Source organism: Drosophila sulfurigaster, chromosome 2R (genome assembly GCF_023558435.1).
Source record: "Drosophila sulfurigaster albostrigata strain 15112-1811.04 chromosome 2R, ASM2355843v2, whole genome shotgun sequence".
Lineage (NCBI taxonomy): Eukaryota > Metazoa > Arthropoda > Insecta > Diptera > Drosophilidae > Drosophila > Drosophila sulfurigaster.
Genome location: NC_084882.1, coordinates 29,726,581 through 29,745,625, shown reverse-complemented (window position 1 = coordinate 29,745,625; position 19,045 = coordinate 29,726,581). Strand labels below are relative to the sequence as shown.

At 36.6% G+C, this 19,045-nt stretch overlaps 2 protein-coding genes and 1 long non-coding RNA gene across 7 annotated transcripts; 2 read left to right on the top strand and 1 right to left on the bottom strand.

Moving 5' to 3' along the window:
- The first annotated feature begins 6 nt into the window (after nucleotides 1-6).
- On the top strand, nucleotides 7-1,606 carry LOC133835748 (metallothionein-4-like). The gene is made up of 2 exons (XM_062265802.1): nucleotides 7-116; nucleotides 174-1,606. Exons 1-2 carry the CDS (start codon nucleotides 92-94, stop codon nucleotides 281-283), a joined length of 135 nt encoding a protein of 44 aa, XP_062121786.1. The 5' UTR covers nucleotides 7-91; the 3' UTR covers nucleotides 284-1,606.
- Nucleotides 419-18,858, bottom strand: LOC133835747 (signal transducer and transcription activator). 5 transcript variants are annotated; one of them, XM_062265797.1, is made up of 10 exons: nucleotides 18,600-18,858; nucleotides 7,545-8,040; nucleotides 6,157-7,190; nucleotides 5,597-6,082; nucleotides 5,265-5,537; nucleotides 4,986-5,186; nucleotides 4,717-4,855; nucleotides 3,770-4,100; nucleotides 2,249-2,646; nucleotides 419-1,605 (listed from the first exon to the last, which is right to left on the bottom strand). In XM_062265797.1, exons 2-8 carry the CDS (start codon nucleotides 7,763-7,765, stop codon nucleotides 3,827-3,829), a joined length of 2,628 nt encoding a protein of 875 aa, XP_062121781.1. In that variant the 5' UTR covers nucleotides 7,766-8,040; nucleotides 18,600-18,858; the 3' UTR covers nucleotides 419-1,605; nucleotides 2,249-2,646; nucleotides 3,770-3,826. The 5 variants fall into 5 exon arrangements, with proteins under 5 accessions (XP_062121781.1, XP_062121780.1, XP_062121784.1 ...); XM_062265796.1 differs by lacking the exon at nucleotides 18,600-18,858 and adding an exon at nucleotides 17,612-18,140; XM_062265800.1 differs by lacking the exon at nucleotides 7,545-8,040 and having other exon boundaries at nucleotides 18,600-18,857.
- On the top strand, nucleotides 15,802-17,150 carry LOC133835750 (uncharacterized). Its single transcript, XR_009893638.1, has 2 exons — nucleotides 15,802-16,837; nucleotides 17,027-17,150. It is a non-coding gene; the product is annotated as an uncharacterized LOC133835750 (long non-coding RNA).
- Nucleotides 18,859-19,045: the final 187 nt, after the last annotated feature.

Here is a 19,045-nt window from a genome sequence, read left to right as displayed (position 1 = left end):
TAAAACGCGAGCGCAACTTTTAGCAGACAACAAGTCATCAAGAAGATACAGTGATAAACAGTTGTAAACTTTACTAAACATCAAAAACAAAATGGGTTGCAAAGGTTGCGGAAATAGTAAGTAAAAGTGAACGAAATTATTTAAACTTTTCTTAACAAGCTTTATGCTTATAGACTGCCAGTGCTCGGCCACCAAATGCGGCGACAACTGCGCCTGCAGTCAGCAGTGCAACTGCGTCTGCAAAAATGGACCCAAGGACAAATGCTGCTCAAACAAAAATTAAGTGGCTTTGCTTAAACAACACCTTCCATTGGAAATGAATTTTAACAATTGAAAAGTAAATAAAATATAAATTATCGAACATTCTGCAAATTAAAATTGTAATCTTACTATATTAGATGAATTAAAAAGCCGATGGTTAATGTTTAAAATCAAATCTTTATTGGCCATTTTGACAAGAATAGTTCATTATTTAGTTCTTTCAATTCGTAATATTGCTTACATTAAAAAAACTCCATTTAAATCATTTAATGTGCACATTTTCAAATATATTCCCGAATTATCAGAGTTTGTTTACTACTTTGCAATCGTTGGGAATGTGTGCATTAGGTTTTTACATTGAAACATTTAAAAATAGAAAACTTTACGTTCAACACGAACACACATAATGAATTTGTTTGTCGTTGATCAAATTGAATTTGCTTTGACAGCTGCACAAAAAATGTGTAATTAACTTTATTATATATTTGTGTATATATGTATATTATATGTATATAGTATTTATTGATTAATTTTGGGTACTTAAGTGTTATAAAATTCTTACATTTCACGTTCAAAGCTTAGGAATATACACAAAAAAATAGTAAAATTTACGACTCATCTCTTTATTAACATTCTTTTTGTATATATATCGTGTTTTCTCTTCTCTTTATTGTGCTTTTGCATCCTGGCAGATAACAAACCCAACACTTTTATTTATTTACTTTTGACGCATTTGTAATGCAATGCACACGTTGTCCTCGTTCAAACAAAAATTAAATATAGTACAATCATGAATATTTTTCTGCATTTTCAGCATGGAAGCCAGTGAAACGGTTTTTACATAAAGCAAATATAGATATACAAATATGTAGCATTATTAATACGTACACTCGAAAAGTATAACTAATTTTGTAGCGCACCGCGTTTTGTGTGTGTTTGCGACTACGCATCTAAAAATAATCTAAACGTAAAATAATTCTTTAAAATTAAGATAAAACTCACAATTTTAGATTCAACAAATTTAGGCTTTAAACTAACTAAAATCCACGCATATCTCTTAATCCTTTAAATGTTTTTTTCGTATAAGTAGTATTATCTTGATACACAGAAGAAGAAATATTACAAACATGCAGAGACATGCCAATTTTCCATACAATTTAAAATAATAAAAAAAAATAATAATAATTAATTTGTAGACTTGGGAAACATAACATCATGTTCTGGGTATGTCTGTTGTGTGTAGCTGTAGCTGTTCTTGGTGTTTTATTGTGTGGGTGTTGATGTGCAGCAATTTGCATGCATTGCTCTTGTCGTTTAGTTGGTTCTTTTGGCGTTTCACAAATGCTGCAAGAATAAATAAAACACACTTTTAGTAATGAACACAAAAAAACATCTGCACAATTTTGTAGATAATAGGTAAAGCACATTGAGACATTAATATCGTATTTCATATACATATATATATCTAGATAAACATACATATAAATATAGCTGACTCTCTATTTGTGTAAATTCGTATACATATTTCATTTCATCAGTTCAAACACATTTTATTCGTTTTCTTCCTTCCGTCGTTGTGGACATTGAAACCAGCTCTTTTTTACTCCAATCTGCATCGTCTTACTATATATATATAGTATATAATATACATTCAAACGTTTAAAATCGATTTAACAATAAATTCGTTAATATTATTAACATTCAATAAACTGTCTGAGAAAATTTCACAATAGTTGTACATACATATTTATTAGTGTCTTGTATCTTTTATTTATAATAATAACAATGATAGTTTTACAACAATACGTGTATAATTAGCTAGCATAGACAAAAAACTAATTGGCTACTACTTGAAGATCACAACCAGATATAAGTTCAATAGACGTTCGATAATATCTGCAAGCTACCTCACAAAATTGCATCTTATACTAGATTATACTATATTAATAATTGTAAACAAAAGCGGAAAAATCAACTGAATACGTACCAAAAATTAAAACGCATGCCACAACGATGTAAATTCCAAATATATGTGAAAATAACTTTTCAAAGCATTCATTTGTATTGTTTAAATGTTGTTTTTTGTTTTCTTATTATTTTGTTTTTGGTTTTACTCGGTATAGCGTTCGATACAATGTCGAAGGTCCCGATCGGTGTAAATTGAAGGGTGTGTGAATAGAGTAAACATCTAATGGACGTCGATAATAGCGGCAATTCTTGCAAATATTTATAGGATTTCGTTTATATAACATCTGACGTGATTTAATTATACATCTCTATATATATTTCTAATATATAAATATATATATGTATGTTTATATTATTCTATTATATACATCAAAGTTCTGCATCGTATCAAAGTCCGCCATTGCAAAATCACTACCACTAAAAAGGAGGATGAAATGTAAAAGAAAAAATAACAATAGGTTACTTCAATTGAAATCATATTAAGAAAAATCAAAATAAATATCATTGTACATATGGAATGAGTTATAATGTTGTTAGTAAGAAGGCATATGATAACCGAAAAAATATGATAACCTAAACAAATGATTCGACTGAAACTTGTGAACAGCAAGGATAAGTGTTGCCTAACGAAATGAATATTTTAAATGTTTTTAATGTAATCTATTATATATTATTATAGTATTTCCCTGTATATATTGAATGTATTGAAGTGTTCAATAAAACTACAACAATTGTAACATCACATTGACAATCAAAACCCTGATAATGACAACAATTAAGAACAAACATTGATAAGAATATTTTGAGAAAAAAAAGAACATGCAATTAATTTGGATATTTATTTGAATTAAATCCGAATAAAGCCCCAATATTTGCCCATTTCATTGTTGTGATGTTCTTTTGGCATATATCGTTATATATATATATATATATTTTTTTTTTTTGTTTACAGATGCATGATGGTGCTATTCTGCAAGCTGCGATCAAAAGTTAGAATAAAATACATTGTTATTAGCTAGATATATAATTGTTGTATATAAAATTGCATATGATTTGCAGCCGCTGAAAAGCTTAAAAAGATGGCAATACTTTGAAGTCAAAAATAAAAAGATTACAAACAAAAAAGGAAAAAAAAAACATACGAATAGAATAGAAAATCTTTAATCTGCAGCTGAGCTGAGCGATCGACCTGGGTGTGTTAGTAAAGTAGATGGCAACAGTGGGTGTCTAATGCAATGTGAACGAGTGACGTGTGAGGCAAGTGACGCGAGTGTTGTGGCAAATGACATGTGGATGTAATGCTTTTAGACTCAACAAGGGCAGTGCAATGATATTTGGCCATAATATATATTGAAATGTTAGAACCCCGGCTCTATAACAAACAAATTAACGTAATTTTATCGATTTTGTAATTGAGAATCCAACGAATTATCTTAACATTTGTTTGTTTTATTTGGCTGGGTGAATTTGATGCGAAGGCGATAGCGATATTGGTACATAAATACTATTTTTATAGATACAATAGATATGAGGGTTATACCTTGCGGTAAGTAGCACAACCTAAGCGCTTGTGCCCACAAATGAACTTGTGTTGTGTTTAATAGGGGACCATTTGATTAAAGTTTGATGGCACTGAATAATTTTGTCTATTGGGCGTCGTCCACGTTGCCGTCTGCCCATTGTCGTACCCATTGTATTTGACAATATCGGATATCTGAGCCACAACTGGATCATCGGGCGTCGTACTGTTCACATAACTCTCAAGCGCACGCGCCACAATGCTATCATCGGAATCAGAATCGTCCATATTATAGAATGTGGTAGCGACGCTTGGTACATTATCAACCATGATGCCACTACGTGGTGAATAACTGAACGGCACCAAGACACCAAGAGAGATTGCACAACAAATTAAATAATAGAGAAAATGAAAATAAAACATAGAGTAGAGTAAGTTAGAGAGTTTATACAACTGCCTTTATAGATACGGTTTCCTATTGTTTGTTATCAGTTTTTATTATTAGTATTACTAATGTTATTTTTGAATCATTTTTTGCAAGTATCTATGAATAATACCAAACAAAAAAAAAAGATAGGTAGAGCAGAAAGAAAAATAATACACATTCAAAACAAGAACAGGAAAAAGTTTGTGTTTTTTTTTATTATTAGAAGGACTCGAAAAACGTTTCTGGTCTCGCAGTGGTTTCCGACGCATCTTTCGATTTCAAAGTATTGCAATCAATTAAACTTTTAAAAAGCGGTTATAAATCAAATTATGCCAAATAAATAAAAACAATTTTAATACAGTTTACAGCGAGCAACTCGACTCGCAGAGTTGCAACTTGTTTTGGTTAAGGGTTTTTAACAACAAAAACAAAAACAAAAAAAAGAGCTTCCTAATGGGGAGCCGAAAATTAAAAACAAATAACGGAAATTTGCCGCTTTAGGACAATATCAGCTTGCCAAGGTCGACCATGTAAAACTTACTTTCCCATCGACATGCTATCCTGGGGCGGTGACTGCATTGGATGATGAGGTGTGCCACTGATGGAGCACGTATCCCCACTGGTACGCACCTGCACACGTATCGTGCTGGGCACATAGCCATCACCGCGGGGCGTTGGTTCTGTCAAAAAAAAAGGAAAACATTTGTTAAAGAGTTGTTTACTTCAAACGCAATTACTTATTCAAAAAGATCACAATGTTCTGCGAACGTTTTGAAGATAGTAATTGTAATGTATGTATAAAATTTGTACCAGGACGCTGCGTATAAAAGTCGCCAAAGGCGAGATCACGATCCAATGGTTGGACATTGACGTCAGTTGGATGCAGGCAGCGCAGCATTTCCAGATCACGAATACGATCAGCCAGATTGAGTATTTGGAAATCACGTGCGGTCCATGGCGACAGCATCGTTACCAAACCACTCTCGTTCACATATGCAATGGTGACGCCACCTAAATAAGATTAATGATTTGCCAATCAATTAAATCAATCATCGATTTGGGTAGGCTTAACACTAACGGATTACGTACCCAACTCACTGTCGGAGAAGCGCAGCAAAAAAGTGCCAATGCCAGTGGTGGCACGCATGAGATCATCCTGTGCCTTAACCTTGTTGATGAAGCCTGTAATACGTCCCGCCTTCCACATGGAGAGCAGGTGATCTTTGGTCAGCTTCATGATGGCAAAGAACCATTCCCAGAAGGTGAAAGTACGCTCTGGCAGGGGTTCCTTGCAGAACTGATTCCACGATATATACTCATTGCGCTCACCGGCAATGCTGCTATCACGCTGTAGCTTCTCATCTGCATAAAATAATGATTAGCATCGCAAAATATGATTTAACTCAAACAATTAAACTCACATAAAAATTCCAAATTCTCCGCGGTTAGAGCGCGCTGTGTGCAGGAGCCGAATTTGGTGTTGAGTGCCACGGATAATTGACACCAGGTAACGCGATCGGTGACAACAAACGGATCACGCACAATATCGGCAAACGCATTATCCCAAGTAATTGTGGCCCAAGATTGTGGCTCCTGATTGCCATGCACAATGACAACCACGGGCAGCGACAATGTCCAGACGCGTATCTGGTAATTATTCACTGTGGCTGTGGCATAAAATAACAATGCGAATTTCTCGTCCATGACGCTTTCGGTGCCCTTCTTTTCGGCACGCTTGATTTTCTTAAGCTGCATATTTCTAAAGCTGGCGGAGAACACTTGATTGCTCTGCTGATACTCCATGGTGCTGGAGCAATTCTGTATTTCACCCGATGACTGTCCAGCCAGGCTGCCAGTTGTGACATCCGCATGTGTGCCTCGGCTTACAAAACGTTGCGATTGCAATTCTATAAAACAAAAGACAAAGCAATCAATATTAATATCGATTAAGTTGACAATAATTTGCAATAGAAATGCTTACCTGACATTATGATGCACTCGACTGTCGGCGCATTTATGTGTATGCCCAGCTGAGAGCCGAGTAGCCAACGCACTGAGGCCGCAAAGCGTGTGTTTGTCTTCATCACCTGTGGCGGCTGTTTGTCCACAATAAAGGCGGAGCAAACCAGATTCTTTTGGGAGATCTGAATCTGTTCCCGCAGCCCCGTCAAGTCGGAATCATCTTTCATTATTTGCAGGTTAAGTGCTTCAAGCACAGCGGCCAGCAGATGGGTGACAAAGGTTTCGAGCATCTCAAAGCAACGCTGGATATCATCGAGCATATTCTCGCTGAATTGTGCTCCATTGCCGGCCAATGCCTGTTGGCGACGCCAGTTCTTCAGCTCCATCAGGACCATATCGTGCAGTCCCTCATAATACAAATAGCTGCGACGCAGTCGTAACACAACGTTTGCCTTCTCCTCGATTAAACGCTTGTACACAGCCTCAGCATCGGGTGCATTATTCGCATTGTAAATATATGTAAAGCTGCGCTTCAGTGCTTGCAGTTGCTCGGAGCAGGCGGAGAAATCATTGAAGCCCTGCACAATGCGATGATGGACATCATAAAGTTCCACCTTTGCCGGCACCATGCCCATTAAAGCGGGCGTTGCATTGCCTGGAGCATTATGCATAACGTTCGTGGACATGCCGACATTGACGGGCGATGTGCCGGGGACAGGGACACCGAACATATCGCCGGTGTCCATGTAGCTGCCATTCATACCGACAGGATTATTCATATTGTAATGATTCTGCGGCATCGATTGGCCCGCGGCGGCAACGGCAACGCTCTTCTCGGTGGCTAGCTGCAACTCCTTTTGCAGGCCGCTGCGCAGATGCGTGTAGAGCTCGAGGGCGGGCGTGCGTTGTATCAACGCACAGAGTTCAACCAGTCGATATTTAAGCGCCTGATCGCTGGCACGTGTCGATAGCAGTTTCTGTTGCAGATCCTCGTTAAATCGGCGCGCCACTTGCTCCAATTGATCTGTTGAATTGGGTGTAATCTGCTCAGACCTGTTCGAGCAAATTGTTTGTTGTTTTGGGGGGAAGAGACGGAGAGAAAGAGTGGAAAAGAAAGCGTTGAGATTAGTAATCAATTTGATGCCGAGCCGAGCTGCTTATACAACCGGTTTTTTAGTCGCTTATTCTAAACTTGTTTACGCCCCCTAAAATAAAACACGCTTTTGCACAAAATCGTATAATTTTCTCGCCCATCTCGAAAAAAAACGGCCAAAAACTACTTTTTACTACTTCGCAACTTTGTTGACATGCCCAAAAAAAACTGAATCATTGAGAGAGAAAGATAGAAAAAGAGAGAGTGAGAGAGAGAGGAGCCCGACCCCGCACGTTCCTGGTTCGACTACTCACATTATTCGGTCTTCGATCCAAGGCGCCAAACAGAGGCGCAGGTCGTAGAGACCCTTCTTATTGTAGTAAGCAGCCATGCGCTGCTCACAGTCGGCATGGCTCGAGATGCGCTTCCACAGACTCATGCTGCTCATGTGATTTGCTTTTTGCTTTTGCTTTTGGTTTTTGTCTTTGTTTTTTGGATGAATATGTATGTGGGATGTGAGCGATGCGTGTTGCATTTGCTGTGTGCAACAACAGGATGCAAATATATGTGACAAGGATTCAGTTTTGAAGTTTCGCTTGTTTGTTGTATGCTTTTGTTTTTGTTATTGGTTTGATTTGGTTCTTAGGTGTTAGGCTCGTTATTAGCTGCTTGATGGTGGCGTCGGCGTTGACCTGGCCCCAAGGTCCAGCTGCTGACTTCCACAAGCGAATCGCAAGTTTGATTCGTCCATAAAATGCCAACGCACAAACGGAATGTGTTAGGTATGAATTGTTTTGATTGATAAGAAAACTATAAATAAAACAGTACATATATATACATAAGCATTTAAGTGGCAAGGATAACAGATGAGTGTGTATGTAAATGTAAATGGGTGTAAATGGGTGTGTGCTATGTGAAATGTGAATAGATATCGTGAATGCCAATGAGTTACAAACATTGTCCGTGCCAAGAGCGGATCAACTTTAAGTATGCTACTAAAAAATAATGAATGCCATTTGCGCATTTCATTTATTGGCGTCGCTCACTCATAGAATCGTAATGTATTGATTAAGACATTTATATTTAATTAGTTAAGAACTGCTAGATTTGGTAATGAATGGAACAAATTCCATTTGTAGTTTAATTTCACAATCCAACTTTCAAATAGGAAGCCCCCCAGCATCCCAACTGTAGTTCCGTTGAATACGTGAGTCGAATGTTTTCATTTGATCTTGAAGTGAAATTCCAGGAAAACCAAGAGATTGTTGTTAAATATCATAAATTATTTTAATACCTCTAAAAAAAACGAACTGCACTAATTTCAATGTATACATTGTGAGTACTTTGTTTACAGCTCGCCATCAAAATCAAACAAAAATATATATCTATAACCAATAGCTGTCAAAATATTGAAGCTTCAATTGATGCCCATAATTGAATGGCATTCATTGACCGACTATGCAACTGGGGTCGCTTCGTTCCTTCCTTATCTATTGATAGTGGGGGGACAGTAGTTACCCATAGATAAACATTTTCCATGTCCAAAAATAACAGAACTTGCCACAAGAGGCGCCATTGTGTGTATATACTATATTGTCTGAGTTGTGTTGTGTATTGGGGATACGCTTTTGGGTCCCCAGGTCCGATAGAGCGTGTGCTAACAAAACAAAACTTTAATTACCATAACAAAAATAATGGCGAATGGCAAACAACGTCAACAACGTCAACGACAACGACAACAACTCGCACAGCAGTGAGAAAATAAACAGAACACAACACGGCACAACGACAACAACAACAACGAAAACAAGTCGCTCCCTGAACGACGACAGGTGTGAAAAATAATTGCACAGTCAAACTGCTTAACTAGTGGACTCTTTAAAGTGAGAGTACTAATGGCTGATATCCAGGCTCTGTTCGTTCCTGGGCGGTCAAAACGTGATCGCAGCAAAGGAAACACAAACATCGGGGCAAAAAAAAAAAACAGCAGGCCAAACAGCAAGTAGAACAACACAAACGAAAAGAACTCGAACTAAAAACGTTAAGGTAAACGTTAAACGTAAACGCGAACTCGAACTCGAAGAGTCAAGCCCCGAAAACCCCGACAACAACAACAAGAAGAAAAACAAAAGGCGACCCATGGCCAGACATTTGTTTGCTTTTGCGGTCGATACGCTAATTTTCGTAGTTCCCGAGAAAAAGGGACAACAAGAACGTAGCGCACACGTAGCAAATATGAATGGTCGAGAAATGTTTAAACAAGCCAAACCAGTCAGACCAGACCCAAAAAAAAAATACAAAATAAAAGAGACCAGCAGCAGCAACGACGACGACGACGAAAATTAGATAAAAATCGTTAAACAAACATACTCCACGGACTTGGAATAAGAGAGCAGAGCAGAGTAAAGATGTTTCCTCAGAGTGTCGTCGTGTCACGATGTAACAATCTAAGATTAGACAAATCGAATATGCGTGCAATTAATTTTGAATCTGACATGACATTTTTTTGTTACCAAATTTACAACAAATGATTTATACAATAATAAATAGATGGCCATACTTGAACGAACATTTAAATATTATTGGGAATTTAATCGATCGTATTACCAACTCTGAGAGACTCGCGCTCATCTCTAACCAAAAAAAAAAAGGGACAACAGCAAAACAGGTCAAACTCGTGGACTGTCTGTAGATCTTTGTTACCTGCCAGCAGCAGCCAAGAAAAAAAGAAAAAAGAAGAAAAAAACGATCCCAATTCAATCGGATGTGCGGCTCACTAACGACCACGAAAGATCTCACGTAGGTAGCCAGAGACAAAAAAAAGTTTATTCTTTTTTTACTCGACTGCAGGTTTCTTCTACGATTCATAACTTTTTTTTTTGTTTATTTCCTTGGTTTCTCGACTTGTTCTTCCTCTAACAAAAAAGTAAGTAGTTCAAGGCTGCTGTGCCACAATATAAAAGAAGCAAACGTCAGTAGAAAATTATGCATTTGGTTTTGCTTTTGCTTTCATCGTTACCGATTACAATGCAAAAAGAGTTGTTTGCTTTTTGTGCGCTTTTCCGACCTTGGACAAAGCATTCGCCAGGTGGGACGGAAATCCAAGTAAATGAGACAATTCGTCTCATTAGTTTGTTTATTTTATCAATGAGTATTCAATTATTATTTCTTTTTTCTGATATCTACGTCAGCTGAGATAAGCTTCGCCCAAATAAACAATCGAAATGCCAGACTTTGACTTTCTATTGAGATCTGTTCTGTTGAATGACTGTGCGATATTGTGACAACAAAATGTTTGTTTACCTGTTCGATTGTCTCAATTTCCAAAATGTGTTTAACAATGGAAAGCTGCTGCTAGTTTTGTAAGCAAAATGTGAAACGCGACTAAGCTGCGTAAGTAAGTGAATCGTTTATTTTATACGCTTTTCACCTGTTGATAAGGAATTGTCCCCATAATTTTGGGCAAGAGGAATTCACGCAAATTTCGAGTTTTAAATAGAAACCAAGTTTTTACTGTGAATTTGCAAATTAGTTGGAATCGACATGATAATACGTTCGATTTTCGATTTTCCATTTCTGCCAATGCTCTTTTACTATATATTGATGAATCAATTGCCATGAAAGATTAAATCGTTCTGATAAGCACAAGCAAGTCAACAGCTGACTGGCTAACTGACTGTAGAATGAAATAAAAAGAACGTAAACTTATCAAGAAATGATTTAGATAAGTTAACAATACGACGTTTGGAAACCACACAGCAAAATCTTTTGGCAATGTTAAACGCCAAGTACTTCCTTGTCAGCGTTTTCCATGAATACGGTTTAAATGTGAAAATTATGTAAATTTAGAATTAACTGAAATTGTGTTAATCCAAACAGAAGGTTACGCAAGAAAATACAAAAAAAATATAGGACACTTGGCGTATTATTAACGCTGCACAAATTATAATTAAATGTGCATATTAATATTGTATTTACATTGTTTGGCATCCTTGACAAAGCTGCTTTTAGCATTCCATCCAAAACACAAATGCGCAAAACCCAAATGAAAACTAAGCCAAGCGTGAGACTCTCAAAAAGCAACACCCAAAAAAAATACAACAAAAAATACAAAAAAAAGAGAATTTCGGCACTTTTTGTTGTTTGCCTGCCATAAAAAATAAAAACTCACCGCACAAAGAAACAATGTTGCCAGAGGTGTGTGGGGGGAAACGATGCGGTTCCTAAGCGGTAAAGCGTATTCGCCGATAAAAAACAGAAAATGAAACTAAGCCAATAACAAAAGGCAATAAACGAAAATCTGATTGAGAACCCATCGAATTCAATATACTCTTATCAATGTCAAGTTTCATTTTGGAGCGCAACATTTGTCGCGTCACTCTTAATGCTAATAACAAGATAATTGTATTCAAACAAGTATCACTTGAGCGATTTAAGAGAAAAAACAAATTCATTATTCAAAAGAATTGAATCTAAGAAATGGCAAACATAGAAAGAAGGGAAACATTTTCATATTCAATCATAAATCAATGCTATTTTTAAAATCAACATATGGATTCGAATAAACCGCAGCAGTTATGTGATAAAGTCCATTCAAATATTGGACCCCAAATACCGCACCCGATAAAAAACGATTTTGCTCCACTTTCCTATCGATTCCCCTGGGAAAAACGCTCCACGATAATCGACCGTGTTAAGGCGATCAGCCGATCAGCCAGCATCTACATGTATATCAAATATTTCTCAAGTAATGCAGGCCGCCACCGAGAACCTATTATAAAGCAATAGAAAAATAAATCCCCATCAACAAGTTGCTGTCGTCAATGGGTTAAATACGTGTCTACACACACAATGTTTTTCATGATGCAAAGCCACACCGTATAGATCGTATTTATAAATTTAAATCAATTTCTTGAAACTGTGAAACTTGAATCTCGCAGATGTGTTAAGACCTCTGAGCATTGACGTCTGCATTGAACCGTTTTCAGCGAATTACAATTCTCTCTTTTATGCAAATCAAACAGCTTCCACAATGAGATATAACTAAGCTATTCGACAGCCGTTTACTGCTTAAGTAAATGTTTTTTAATTCCAAAAGCGCCACGCTTAGTAACAACGCTGTCTATCAGCTTCAAGTTAGACGACTGAGATACACTCTATTTGTTAAGTCGTGTCAATTTTTTAATCATCGGGTGTTCAACACGAACACACGCGGCATTTTTTGTTGCTATAAATTTTATAGCACTTTTCAGTGAAATTGATAAGGTTATAGCCCCACAATATATATATCAAGTTATTTGCACTTGGCACAAAGATCTCACCAAAATACGTAGTTAATTGGTATCTTCCTAGAAGCAAAGCCAAGCGCACGAGTAAAAACTTTTTTCTTTTTATTTCCTTCTTTTTTTTGGTGTCACGTTGCGATAAATTGTGACCGGAATTGTCGCACTATATGTGCGATAAGGAATGTGACGTTTGTTAACATAGAAAACAGAGAAAAAATCTCGCGTGTTTGAATAAATTACCCAAAATTTGGGGCAAAATCCCAGCAACATTATGACGTTGCGCTTTAACAGCACCTTAAATCAGCAATTAAAATGGAAATCTACTCAACAGCTGTTACAGTATCACGTTATCAGAATTTATGCTACCTGTTGTGTATAACAAAGTTTTAGCTATTCCTATTCGTATTTTCGTATCTCTGGCAAGCGACCTTGAAATGTTGATTTTACAGCAGAGAAAAACTAGTGCAAGATTTAGCCTTGAAGTACATGCCAAAGAAAGTGGTTGTTGTTGTTGTTGCTATGGTTGCAGTGAAAACAGAAAACAAAAACTGGTTTAGCAACATTTTGCTCTTTCATGTTTGTAAGTCAATTGACGTAGTTACGATCTACGGAAATCCCAACGAGCAATTTGAATAGCATTCAATTTGAATTGCTAACCGCATCGTAAATTTGTTGCTGTGTGTATCTATATCTATGTATCAATCGTATTTCAATGTCTATATGAATGTAGTACAACAGTATTTGTATCTATATCTTCTTCTTTTACGTAGGCAGCACGCAAACAAAAACAACAGCTGCATTCACTCGATGTCGATGACTGACTGAAAAACAAATCGCTGAACAGCGAACAAACACAAAAAGTGACTCGACCTAAGCACAAAAAAAAAAAAAAAAAAAACAAACAAATGTGAATATGTGTTGAATTGCATTTTTAGATTATGAATAATAATGCTAGACGAAAACGCGTCTGTGAGGTGGCTGCTGATAAGGATTTATTCAAGCTGGGGTAAAGGAAATAGAGTCAGTCTTGGGATCAAATCGAAATATATGCAGAGCAACACATTGCATTATGAATTTTATATATTATATAATATATATATACATATGTGTGTATATAACTTGCTGATAATGCTGACTTTTTACTACTAAGTTATGTACATACGTGACATTTTGCTGAGACACAAATGCCAGGGAGCATTGTAAATACATAAAGATTGGGAATTCCAGGAATCGGTGCACAAGACAACAGAATTTAATCAATTTTAAACATCTGTGACATTACTTCCATATAATATTTATATATGTATTTCAAGATAGTCAAAAACACAACAAAAGAAACAGAAATGAAATAATTGTTTCGATTTCTTATTTCAATTTTCAATGAGAATAATTTCACTCTCCTTTTTCTTTATTTATAAACTACAAAAGTGTTAAAAAATACGTACAATTAACCTATATAATCTTATCTCATAAATGAAATCTTGTCACGTTCGCAATGTGAACAATCATATTTAAAAACGGTATCTATAATTATAAAGCTGCATTATTATAATATAATTCTAAGTGGAATTTTTTATCAAAATACATCTTCCAAAAGTTTCTTATTTATAAAGATTAAGATAACGTACAATTTTAACAAAACTTTCTTATTTAAAAAGATGAAGATAACATACAATTTGAGAAGTTCCGATTCTAAACCGATTCCATTTCCTTTAATTTACTCATTATTTTGCCAACTTAATCCCCAATTGTAAAAGTACCGCAAAATTCAGCTTAGATAAACAAACTGTAAAACGGCAATTCCAGTATAATATGCTTACCATATAGTATACACACATCATACAATTCCAGATGTGGATTTAGCTAAGCAAACAGATTCGTTTGCTAAACAAATATGGCCAGCGATATGGCGACGACGCCATAAACCATACGATAAACAAATTGTGAAGATAGAACAATATCTCTATATGCATACTTGCATGCATACATATACAAATATATATATATAAAGAACGATCCCCACAAAGATTTTTCTTGAATTTTGTCGTTTTTTTTTTGTTTTAAGGAAATAGAGACTAGCAAATTAGTGCTAATTTTTATCTGAAATATATTGTTATGGCTGTGCGAACAAAAGCAAAAAAAAATATATATAAGGCAATATATAAATTGGCAATTATTGTCAACCAGTTGATCGGCAAATAAGAATCGTATAATGCATACAAATGTTTGTATGCTTGCTAATCGAGTGTTATAACAGACATCAATAAACGAGCGGCACAAAAACAAAACATACTCAAGAAATACTTATTGTGTGTTCTTTTTGCCCCTTTGCTTTTATTTTTATTTAATTTTTTTCTGCTGCTTCGACATTTGTATTTCGCTTTCCTGTCTGCCTGCAAATTGCTTTGTGTTTCAATCTACCCACTCCGTAAATCGGCATTATAGAATTGTTGCGCCACTTGTAACACAAATTCTAAGGGGAGCATTTGAGAGCAAACACGCAAAAATGATAACATAACAGAGAAATGTTATTAGCAGCGCTGTTAACTAACATATGCGCAGCTTAATTACCATAATAAAAATGAGTCATTCTGCTTGGCTGGCGCACAAGCATCAATTAACAAATTGCAAGCAGTGTATTTAGAACTTTGTGTTGGCCAACGTTACGTTTTTAATTTTTTATAAGCAATACAAACTCAGACACACGCGCACACAACCACACACACACACACACACACACACACAGACAGCCAGTCGTTGTTGTGCTATTTGTTATTGTGCCTCATACAAGTTTAATAAGCACTTGTGCGCTGGTGTAAGTGATTGACAGTGTGGGAGTGAGTGTGCGTGTGTGTGTATCTGTATATACGTTTGTGTGTATGTGTGTGTGTGTATGCAGACTGGGCTCTTCCTTGTGTGAAGCCGAAGCCTCGCAACATCAAATGTCAAACCTTCTCGAAAGAATTCCTCCCTGGCCCCCACTGCAAGCAGTGCTGCCACATTGGCCACTTTGTGGCTGGATTCAGTCAATTTTAGAATTATACAATATATTCTTGGTTATTGTATTTTCATACATAATACGTAATATATAATATATATGAATAGAAATTGCCTCGCTTTTAAATGCTATTAGTCACAACTTTATTTAAACACATTTCTAGCTATTTTTCTTTCTTCAAATCTAGCTACTTTCTTTACTTTACTTTCAATATTCCCGACAGCACTGACGCTTTAAAATGTACATACATATGTATAATATATTAAGTAATCAATCAATGTTGCTCTTTCTGACTGTTTGTTTTATGGAGCCCATCTACAATAACAGAATAAAAACAATGCAACTGAAAGTATCGATACTTGTTTTGTGCGCAAACATAAAATATTAATTGCCAAAGTGTGCGTGTTGTATATAGATGTGTGTGTTTGATACTCAAAGTTTGTACTTTTTTGACTTTATCAAGCAGTCAGACCACACGCACACACACACACACATGCATTCTTAGGCAGACACACACACATACACACATGCAATTTTAAACACCCACGTACACCCACACACACAGCCGCACAGCAGTCAAGCATCTGGCAACTGTTTTTTTCAAGTGTTTTTATTTTCTGCACTGATTGATTAAAGTTCACACCGACAATACAGTCGCTACGTCTGTATGTGTGTTTGTCTGTGTGTGTGTGTGTGTTTGTACCTGTGTAAATAAACAATCAATACTTTTGCGTCTTATAAGCTTGATAAGCTCACACTTTTCGCACTTAATAGACAAACTTATTGTAGTGTAAATTGCGTTGCATTTACTACAAGGGTGTAAAAATTCATACGAATATAGTAAGTAGTGGGATAGAGGGAGAGAGAGGGAAAGAGAAAGGAAGAGCGACGACTAAAGCAAGCAACGTTATCGAAGCTTATCTTGAGTAGCGTTTCAATAGACGACGGCGATTAAAATGCGACAACAGCCGAGTCTCGCCGGACAAAACAGTTGGTCACAAATGGAGAATGGGACGTCATTGACACTACAACGACGGCGACAACGATGAGAAATGTAATTTGTCCAAAATGGTAAAAAGGCAACCACAGCAACAGCAGCAACAACAACAACAACAACGACGAACGACCAGTGAGAAGAACGTGTGCGCAACACATTGAAAAGGAAAGAACGAAGCAAGCAACAACAACCCAAGACAAGAAGATAAAGTGTTGAGCGGGCAGAATGCGGGACGACGACAGCGACGCTTGCTGCGCCGCCGCGCGTTTCCCTGTTGCTGCTGCTGTTGCTGCTCAGCAAGAAAGCAAGAGTAGCAAATACGTGAGTGTGAGTATTTGTGTGCTTGTAAAGGATTGAAAGAGACAGCTAGTGCTAGTAGAGTTAGTGGGCGAGAGTGGTAAAGAAAGATGTAGGGAGCTAATATATTCGCTGTTGTTGTTGTTGTTGTTCTTTTTGTGATTGCTGCTGTTGCTGCACTCGAAAATTCTTTTGCTTTTGTTTTTATGATTTTTCCAGGAAATTAACAACGAAAGAAACGACGATGGCCACAAAAGCGACTGCAACTGCAACTGCGACGGCGGCGACATGCGCAGCCAGCAAGTAAAAAAAACAACAATAAGAAACAGGAGCGCAACAACAAGAACAATAAGAAATGTACTCTCTCTTTCTGGCTGCCCAGCCAAGTAGGGAACACATGATTTTGCATGGTCAGAAACACACACACTGCACACACGTGTGTCAATACACACAATACACACACAGAAAATAAATAAATACATACAATATATTTTCAATATGTGCGCCAAATGTGAAAACTGAATGTTATTTATAATTTAAAAGTATAGCAAAAATTAAATCGATGTTACAAATTCAGCGAGTTTCTCAGAATTTGCCACAACAAATCAAAAAGTCAGCTAGGGAAAAATTAGAGGGAGGGGGGGCAGAGAATAAAGTGCAGTGGCGTCGCAGTCGACGTCGATATCCCGCCCACGCATAGAAACCGCCGGGAAACCACCTTCCCCACCCCCACAATATATTTTGCCTCTGAGAACGTGCCCGTGTTTTGCTCTTTTTTTTTTTGTTCTTGTATATTCTATTTACCTTTTAATACACAAACAGCTCAAAAGGTGTAAACACGCATGGAACGTATGTGTTCATATGTTGTTGGTATTGGTATCGCTTGCGATGGCCGCACAACACACACACATATGCACAAAAGACACACACACACACGAAAACACAAACACAGACAGAGACGCGCACAAGTGCTCAGCACACACGCGAGCAGAGCAGAGACCTTTTTTCTTTTCGTCTGTTTCTTTGCGTTTAATATTTTGATATGTATTTGCCGTTTTATTTTTAAATCATACACACACAGGCACACGCGCGCCGCCACACACAAATACTAACATACGCTATCGCTCAAAAACTTCACTTTATAGTTCTCTTGTGAGTTCACTTCAATGGGTGGTTTAGCCAAAAAAATGTAAATAGCAATAAGGAGAACTTAAAATTTGAATTTTTCAACTTTTATCAAAACCGCTGCGATATTGAAAATTTTACTTTTTATTTTTTGTAAGAAATTTGCACAAGCCGCGAAGGCAACACCACCAACGCGATTGGACGCACGAACATAAATGTTTCGCTGAGCGCTGTTAGGACGGCGCAACAGCCGTTTTACTCAAAATGGCACTGTTAAGGTTAATTGACCAGACTATCGGAATGCGCCACTAACAGTTCAGTTGGTAAATGTATTACCAGTTGATTCATTTGAAATCTAGTCATTGATAGATCAGATAATTATCTGTTTATACATAAAATAAGAATCGAATTCTTTATAGTTTTCACGTACAAAATGTTTATAGTCTTGTGGCTTTTATAACAAAAATAAAGATTTTTCATCTAGTGGAATCTGCCGAAAGGGTTAAATAGCAGGGTGGCAACTCTGTTCACCTGTTGTACGCCAGCAACAGCGCCAACCGCCCGCCCACAAAGGGAGCGGCCATGGCTACAACTAATCAATAGTCTCCTTAATTTGCATAATAGAGGATTTGGCTTCTATTCATTTCACCATTTAACCCATACTCACCTGTAGCTTTTTATAGTTGTTGCAGACTTTAATATATGTATCTATGTGTATAAGTACATATGTTGTTTGTACTTTGATATGCTTCTGTAAATGTTATTAACTAATACCGGTAATGCAAATAAAAGTTGACTGCATTTGAAAAGACGGCACAGTCACAGCTGGAAATTGTTATTATTGATTGACTAGTGTTTGCACAAACAATGTAAAAATAAATAAGCACTTTGTTGTTTTTTGCGCACTATTTTCGCACAACGAACGCGACTAGCAGTGTGACCGCAGCGACCGTTCTGCAAAATACCATTCAATTTATCAACAAATATGGAAGACATTAAAAATACCTATTTGTCTCAAAATGTTTAAAAATTCATAAATTCATTTTTAACAATAAACAAAGTTTAGATTTATTTTAATGCAATCCTACTTGTATAATTGAACTAAACAAAATG